General features: G+C 40.8%; 1 protein-coding gene across 1 annotated transcript; it reads left to right on the top strand.

Annotated features, from left to right (window-relative positions):
- Positions 1-6,021: 6,021 nt before the first annotated feature.
- LOC146547173 (E3 SUMO-protein ligase ZBED1-like) lies at positions 6,022-7,787 on the top strand. The gene is made up of 3 exons (XM_085264987.1): positions 6,022-6,307; positions 6,686-7,314; positions 7,404-7,787. The coding sequence occupies exons 1-3, from the start codon at positions 6,022-6,024 to the stop codon at positions 7,785-7,787; spliced, it is 1,299 nt and encodes a 432-aa protein (XP_085121113.1).
- Positions 7,788-9,200: the final 1,413 nt, after the last annotated feature.

Genomic DNA, 9,200 nt, shown 5'->3' with positions numbered 1-9,200 from the left:
ACAACAAAAAAGATGTTCTAAAATCTTTTGGATGTAATATTGCATAGGTTTCTCTTTATATGCAAGCTTTAAGAAATATTATATACTCTTGCTATATGTAGGGATGGGTATCGTTTAGGTTGTATCCAATACCAGTACCAAACCGGTACTTTTGAAACTGTACCAGTGCTTAAACGGTGCTCGAACCGGTGCTTAAGGAATGGAGAACACAAAATTGGTCCAAAAACCTCTCATGTTCAGCTGTTTTTTTGTAAAAAGATAACAATGTTAGCCTTTTCTGCAGCTATAGGGGATTTATGGTATCACTCTTGGCTGGAAGCAGTGCTTAAACAATTGAAAAACACAAACTTTGTCCAAAAACCTCCCATGTTTAGCTGTTTTCCACTTTTTCTTTGGTCATTTTAGCCTTTTTGGCCAGGGTGAAGGGAGTATCTGCCATCAAAGAAGAAGTCAGCCACATGTAACTACGAGGGTGTTTGCTAGTTCACCTTACATGCATTAATTTAATTTAGCCTACTCAACGTAAATTACACACGAACAACATTAAGCTACTCACGCAGAGAAGAACGGCTGCTGCTGCCATCATCATCCGTCATCATTTCTGCTACACTGGCAGGGCTAGGGGCCAGGACTCTAATCTTCGGGTTTTTGGGGGATGTTGCTAACTCCGGGTCCGATAACAGGCAACCCACCCGCAGTAGATGCGCTCGGTGTGAGGTCTCGCAGCAAGCTATCAAATACGGCGCATTTCTCGGCTTTTAAAAAATGCTATGGGTCGCCAGGTGTTTCATCATATTCGAGGAGTTTCCTCCTTTGCACAGTATCACCTTAAAGCACTTGTTGCAGGCTGCTGAGTTTGCATCTTTTGCTGTGAAGTACAGCCAGACTTTTGACCGCTTCGCCTTGGGCATTTTTAATCTGTAGCTCTGCTCTAAAAGAACGTACGCACCCGGGCCCGCCTACTACGCTTGCAAAGGTAAAATGATTGGCTTGAATCCAGTGTATGACATTTCAGGGAAAAAAGCACCGAAATGTGCGCTGCTTTTCGGTCTGGTTACTACCGTTTATGCCATAATGGTACCGGATACCGGTACCCATCCCTAGCTATATGTTCATATCATTCAAGTGAATTCCCAGCTCAAAACCTGACTCATTAAAGACAAGCTTTATGACATCTACCCAGTTGATTTGTATCCCTGTCACACTGCACCTGATGGCCTCCATCCAGCATCCTTCCAGCCTCCTTCCTGTTCCTCTGTGGTTGAGTGTGATGCTCATTGGCTTGATGTCGATGGCGAGCTCCACCGGCCTGCCAGCCCCCAGGTCTCTCTCTCTCAATCAGGGGACAGAGTAGGGGGACGAACCCCATGCTGGGCGAGGGAGAAAGAGCCCCGAGGGTGCTGTCACCCTTCACAACTCCACCCACGTAATCTTCTTCCCCCATCCTACTGCCCCTATCCACCAACAAACACCCCCCCACACCCAAGTTGAAAACCCTGAACTCGGGGGGAGGCTGGGGGTTTCCTCAGCATCTTCCAATGAGAGATAATCCAGTATATTTTTTTATGATAATTTATGAAAATCTGTCTCCCTGAAGTAATTTCACACATGCAAACACATTCAACCTGCTGTGTGAGTCGTGGAGGTTACATTACAATGAAGAAGGGAAACTAGTCTCACTGTAAATCGTTTTCTTTTCTAATAAAAAAAGATATAAAAAAGGATAATTATAGATAACAGCAGGATGAATTAGGATGAATTAATGTCAGCGATGCAGCCCGTTGGATGAGTTGTTTAACTTTGTAAAAGCATCCTTCATAGAAACATTATTGGTTTATTGCTAAATAAACCAAAATGCCTTTTAATTTTTGTGTGCAGAAAAGCTGTGCATTATACCCCTTCACTACTTCTTATGTTGATGAAAAAACATCAGTGGAAATCAAGATCAAAGCTTGTTTCTGGCACTGAAAAATATATTTTTGCTATCAAAGTCCAAATTTTATGGTATTATCTCAACATTTCTATTTTCTCATTCAAAACTCTGAGGGAAACAACTCAAAGTTAAGATAATAACCTAAATTTTTAGATTATGGATTAAAAAAAAATTTTTTTCAGTTAAAGAAACAAGCTTTCATAGGGAGTTCAAAGACAAATCAGCATCATATAGCCACTTGTGTCTATATCTAGACCAGAAGTGATCCAAATAAGTGATCATATTTGGATCAGAGTGGAGTGCTAAGTTATCAGCTAATGACAAGCTAAAATCAAAAATGGTATATGTGCATCATGTAGTTAAGTTGGTAAAGCTAAACATGTAGCAAGAAATATTGTTTGTTGAATAATTACGTTAAAATTCTCCAAACGGGATAGACTGAGCATATCATTATATGGTGATTATGGTCCAAAGGTCCAGTTCAGGCAATCGAATTAGCTGAATCTCCAAAAGTTGATTCTGTTCATCTGGACGTAGCGTTTTGTGGGAGAAACGTTTCGTCACTCATCCAAGTGACTTCTTCAGTCTCAGCTGACTGCAGGTTTCCCCAACCTTATAAACAGCACATTTGCATAATGACTGAAACCAGACCACTGAAGGAACAATGGGCTGGGAGGTCAGTTCCTTAATCTACGAAACGCTTCTCCCACAAAACGCTACGTCCAGACGAACAGAATCAACTCTTGGAGATTTACTTACCTGGATGATTGAGCATGCATCAAGACGAATTAGCTGAAGTGACACCTAGAAGATAGCTAGCAGCTGCAGACATAAGTTTCCATCCTTGAAAGAGTTATTTCTGTTGTAAATTTGAACATTTCAACATGGGGTCCATGGGGACTGACTTACCTTTGACAATTGACTGCGTTTTGGGCATCAAGTGGACATTAAGCCCCTTTTCCATTAGTACCTACTCGGATCGACTCGCCACAGATTGCCTCGATTCAACTCGGATCAACTGGTTCCATTACAATCCTTTACTACCTAAGTTGTGTGGTTGTCATCATACCAACGCATCAAAGCGTCTTGTGAAGTAATTAATATGTGACGCAATTAATTTTTTACCTGCTCCTCAGTCTGTGGCTTTTCGTCAGACTTGGGGATCACTGCATTGTTTTTTGCTGACATTTCCCCCATTGTCAGGTTTCAAGAATGGCAGTTTTGATTTTCGTGAACAAGTTGATCTCATGATTCATTGAGTGACGTTACTGACCAGCCAATTGGTTGCATGCAGTCTGATAACATCACAATTTAGTACCTTGTCGAATTGTTTGGAACCCCGGGTGAACAGATACTGAAAAATTACCTCCATCCAAGTAGGCACTAATGGAAAGGGGGCTTTTGAGGGATTGCAGATTTTGTAATTTTTCACCCCAGGAGTTTACCACAATAAACACTGAATCAAATTAATTTAAGAAACTCTTAGTCAAAAGTTTCAGCACAATTTTATAATTTTAAATTGTCACGTTAAAGGATGGGATTGGTTCACTTCGGTTTAATACATCATCTACTATGACTTTAATCGTCCTAAGTACTGAAACCACTGATTGTCACTAATACTAACAGTAAGGTTCCTGAACTGTCTACCTGTACTCTAAATTAAAAAGATCCCAGTAAGATCCAATAAGCACCAACCCAACAGCTTCTCAGTAGGCCTGGGTATCATCACTGATTTCTATGATCGATTTGATACCGATTCACAAGGTTCCAATTCGATTCAATTTTGACTCAGATAGTCAGAAATACTTTAATTATGACCATTTATCAGTACATCTGTATTTTTATATCTGTGTGTAAAAACAAAGCTGACACTTGTGAGACTTCATCAGAAGTGTAAGCATCATAGCAGATGTCTTTGTGTCAAAGTAACTGAGGATCAAACAGAAAAAAAATGAAGGAGATTTTCATGGCCTGGCTTTTTATAGCAGATAACCCGCTTGAAAATATTCTGCAGTAGATCAAAAACGGAAGAAAACCATGACTCAACATATGAACATTACCTGATGCTGCTGAAGTGACGCAGAGCAAAGTTACAGAGGTTTTATCAGAGACCCTGATAAGCATTTTGCAATTTGGCATAATTTTAAAAAGTTTCAATTTCTTTGGTATTGAAAAGCAGAAATTAGACTTTGTTGTCAGAGGTCATTTTGGAGAAAAAAGAAAAAAGAAACAGCGGCCGACAGCGCTGTACACAACAGTAGACTGGTACGTAATAAACAAGCCAATAATGCAGAAAAAAGAGATTTGAGATTGGAAACTGTTTTTGAAGTTCACTGAGAGAGACAGACAGCTGTGCAGGAAGTGTGATTTTTATCGTGGTGGAAACAAAACAGCAAGAGGGAATTAATGACGATGTTTATCAAACGTGAAACGTAGTTTTGATCTTCTTTTGCTGCTGGTTCAGTGAATTTTAGTCGGCGAGTGACGAAACCTGCAGCATCAGAATCTGTGAGCTGTCGGCTCTCAGCCCCAACGGTGTGTCCATGTACGTGGGTGAACAATCTGCGCTTTGTGTTTACTGCTCTCATTTGCTGTTTTAGCTGTTTGGCGGTTGTTGAAATAGTTTTGTGAGTTTTAACCTGAGATTCTGGCATTTCTGGAAAAATACATTTATATTTAAAAATCGATTCGAGATGTAATGAATCGATTTTGCTTTATTCAAGCTACAATTGATTTGAATCCGAAAATCTATTTTTTAAACCCACCCTACTTCTTAGTATAAATGATGAAATGATGTGTCAGGTAATTGGCGTAATGCTGCAGTAAGCTGGCGTAGTTAAGGCAAGACTGTGAAAAATTATGTCCAAAAACCTACAAACTTGACCTGAATATTCAGATTGCATCCTAATTAGGGGACCCAAAGAATTTTCAAGGCCTTATATCTTGATAAAACCACAATTGAAATAAAGGAATAGTGTAAACATCAACATAATTCCAAATTGTAATGAAAGTCATTAAATATATTGGGGTTTTTACATTATTGGAAGTTTTTGAGTGTCCCAACCTTTATGACCTATAACTATGTTGAACAAAGTTAAAGATATTTCGTTGATCACTTCCATGAACTTATGTCTATGTTTCCTTTCATTTTATGTTTCCTTTTAGTGTCCTTCTATTTCTTCACTTTCTCACATTGATCCCTGAGAATGAAAAAAATGCAGAAACAGCTCCAGACCGAAGCTGTTTGTTGACTTTAAAGGATTCAAGTTCAGATTTAAAGGGGGTATTTACTAGGGCTGAACGATATATCGCATTTGCGATAATATCGCGACATGATCAAGTGCAATTTTCTAACCGCAAAGGCTGCGATTATACTCTGTTTACGTGACAGGCGCGAGTAAAACATGTGATATGATCAAACGAGATTGTCTAACCACAGAGGCTGCACTCTGGTCACGTGACACGGGGAGCAAAGTTTTGAAACAGTCTACTGAGAGTGAACTAGCAAGCAAAGCTGTAGCCTACACAATGGCCTCAGGTTCAACAGAACCAGAGCCTGCGGGGATGCTAGTACCAAAGAGGAACTGCACATCAGCCGTGTGGGAATATTTTGGGTTTAAAAGAGATGATGTTGCACAGAGTCAGGTACTGTGTAAAACCTGTCTTGGTAGAGTTTCTACATCTCGGGGAAACACTACGAATTTGTACCAGCACCTTAAGACTCAGAACAGAGTATGATAGATATATGGCTAAAAAAATCTAGTAGTGTGCAGAATAAACCTAGTAACGTTACTCGGCAAGGATCACTGACCGAACTGTTTGAAGGTGTTACGCCATATGAACGCACTTCAAAACGGCACGTGGAAATCACCAAAGCAGTAACCCACTGCATCGCGAAAGACATGATGCCCGTCAATACGGTGACCAAGCCTGGGTTCAATAATTTGGTAACTACACTGGATAAGAGGTACAGAATGCCCTCCCGCACGTATTTCAGTCAGACTGCAATACCTGAGCTACATATGCAATGTAGGCGGAGGGTTGCAGCGGAGTTAAAGGCTGTTGAGTTTTTTGCGGCGACAACAGACATGTGGTCAAGCCGTACAGCAGAGCCCTATCAAAGTCTGACGGTGCATTACATTACCGAAGACCTCCACCTTGAAGCTCGCAGCCTACAAACGGCCTACTTCCTCGAAGACCACACAGGGGAAAACATTGCTGCTGGCCTGAGAGAGGGGCTTGCGTGTTGGGATCTCCCTGAAGACAACCTTGTCTGCATAACGACGGACAACGCGTCAAATATGGTGAAAGCAGCACAGCTGAACGAATGGACCAGGCTCCAGTGTTTCGGACACAGATTACATCTTGCTATTGGTAAGTTACTGCCGTGAGAGAGAGAGAGAGAGAGAGCGTGCGTATGCATGTGCGAGCCTGTGTATCACTCTCTCCCACAAACACACCACACTATTATTTATCTTGTTCTTTACTGCTGTTAATTCTAGATATGTTATGTCAACCCCACCCTGATGTACCCACCTCTTCTTATGTATTTTCTTTTTTGTTTTTGTCTTATGGTCTTATGTTCTTGTATGACATGATGTATGTAACAATAGCTTTGGCAACACTGTTCCCATAGTCATGCTAATAAAGCAACTTTGAATTTGAGAGAGAGAGAAATGGTGAAACCTTGCATCATAACTGCAATTGTATGTCTAACACTAATTTTACTTTTTACTTTTTTTTTCCCTCCAGAAAATGCAATCAAAGATGGTAGAGTAACAAGAGCAATTGGGCTGTGCAAGAAGTTGGTGGGGCACTTCTCGCACAGTTGGAAGAAAAAGGCAGCACTCACTGAGGCACAGAAGGAGCTTAAGCTTCCTGAGCACTCTCTCATTACTGAGTGCCCTACAAGATGCGGGTCCAAAGAGAAAATGATTGCCAGAGTGCTGGAACAGATGAAAGCCATATCGCAGGTATTGACAGGTGACCGACATGCATGCTCCCTCATCCCAACCTGGCAGGATGCTGAAGTGTTGGAGTCCATTCATAAGGCACTGCATCCTCTCTCCGAATTTACTGATGCTCTTTCTGGAGAAGAGTATGTGAGCATCTCCTACCTCAAGCCAGTTCTCCATCTTCTGGCAACATCAGTCTTGGCTGAAAATGCTGAGGACACTGATCTGACTAGATCAATTAAAACCAAGGTCCTGGCATACCTCAACGACAAGTATAGTGACCTCAACACCCAGGAGCTTTTGGATGTTGCGTCGTTCATGGACCCTAGGTTCACAACGCAATACATCAGCGCAGACAACCTTCCTGCCATTAAGGCCCGACTGAAGACAGAAATGGTGGAATCGGCTAGATGTACACATAATCAGGTAAATCCTTGAAAATTATATTTCCACAAACACATAATATTTATATATAAGCTAACTGCAAAACTAATGTCTCTCTTCCCATCTGGCAGGAGAAGAGGTCTCGCACTGAAACTGCTCAAAATTCTCCAAGTGCACAGGCCTCTGGGGGAAAGGCTCTTGGTAGTCTTTTTAAAACCAGTGCGGCCTCTTCAGCTTTGCCTCTGCCACTTGAAGATGTCGTGGAGGCAGAGTTGAATAGTTACCTGTTGACCCCTGTCATTGACGGAGAGGATGATCCCTTAGCCTGGTGGAGGGTGCACAACATTCACTTTCCACAACTGTGCAAGATGGCCTGCAAATATCTGTGTGTGCGAGCCACAAGTGCCCCCTCAGAGCGTCTGTTCAGCACTGGAGGGAATATAGTGACCTGCACTCGCTCATCCTTAAAGCCAGCAAAAGTAGATATGCTGGTCTTCCTAGCAAAAAACCTGTGAGCTAGGATGATTATGGCTAGCTGAGCCATACTCATTGTGCACTTTAGTTTGTGCTGTGTTGCTGTTACTTACTGCAGATAATCAAGATGTTCAGCCAGTTTTAATTTAAAGGTGTGTTTGTGTGTGTGTTTATACAATTGCTATTATGTTTGCACTTTATGTGTAATGTTACTGACTGCAGAGATCAGTAAGATGTGTGTATTTTTTATTTATTAGTTTTATTTATTTAATATTATTTTTTAATTTAATGACTGTCTAGTAGTTCACAGATGTCGAAAAACTGAGTGTGGTAAAGCCACTGATTTTTTTATGTATATTTCTGCAATCTGCACATTGTACTGACTTTCATTTTAATGTTTACACCAGGGTTCCTTGTCAGCACTTTATGCTCAGATGTTTGTAAGCTAAAAATAAACTATTGTGTATGTTCAAATATACTGTTGTGATTGAAGAAGTTAAATAAAAATGTCAGTTATCAATTCATGCATCACCTCATGTCATCATAACAGAGGTCTGTCTTCCAGGAAAGAACAGTTTAAAATTAATGTAATATAGTATTGGCCATACTATATGATGTATTGCTTGTCTTTGTTTAATAATACAGAAGACAAAGACCTTAAAAAATAATCGCATATCGCATCGCAATCGCAATATTGGGGCAAAAAATTGCAATTAGATTATTTTCCATAATCGTTCAGCCCTACACCACCAAAAACATCTCTCTTAAACCTTTTCTCAGGCGTAACGTCTTCAGAGCTGAATTGACTCATTACATCTCCCCTCAGTCGAGAAGACTGGTAGTGGCGGGGATGGGGGCGGAGCTTGCAGTTAGTGGCACTTCATTCATCTGGCTTGAGGCTTGCCTTTGTTTTGCTGGCAGGTGCTTCTAATCCCGCTGTCAGAATAGATGTTTGAACAAGCCCATGCTCAGAAGCCCCTGTTTCACGTAATGCAGCCACCCCCACCTCCCAAACATGTGATATGATCCATACCACATGGTATAGTCATGGCTGATTATCCTGTGAAAGAGGCTGAATGAGTATACGCCACGTCAGTCATCACTTCATGAGCTGTTTTCACGTTCACTGAATTTAAAGAAAGGAGACATGCAGGAAAGCTGTGGAGTCCAAATTCAGTTTAAGATGCTTAGAAATCAGCTGTCTGATGTTTTATTGCTTTCACAATTATATTCTTTAGATTTAAATCACTTTTGTTAAAACTGGCTCAATTTTGGAGCTTAAAGTTAAATAAATTATCCAGATTGTTTCTCTTGTCAAGTCAGGACAGTGTTTTTTCAGATTTTTAGAGGATTTACCATGAACGTGCCAACAGGATTCTAACTTTTGCCAAATCCTGAATTGTCCTCTGCTGTCACCGCAACATTGATGTTTTTGGCTTTGAATGAAATATTTT

This window comes from Mchenga conophoros, linkage group LG23 (assembly GCF_057382185.1).
Source record: "Mchenga conophoros isolate Kocher_MC1m ecotype Shallow Benthic linkage group LG23, M_conophoros_male_GT1.1, whole genome shotgun sequence".
Lineage (NCBI taxonomy): Eukaryota > Metazoa > Chordata > Actinopteri > Cichliformes > Cichlidae > Mchenga > Mchenga conophoros.
The sequence above is the reverse complement of the archived record's forward strand: the minus strand, read 5'-3'. Positions and strand labels throughout refer to the sequence as shown.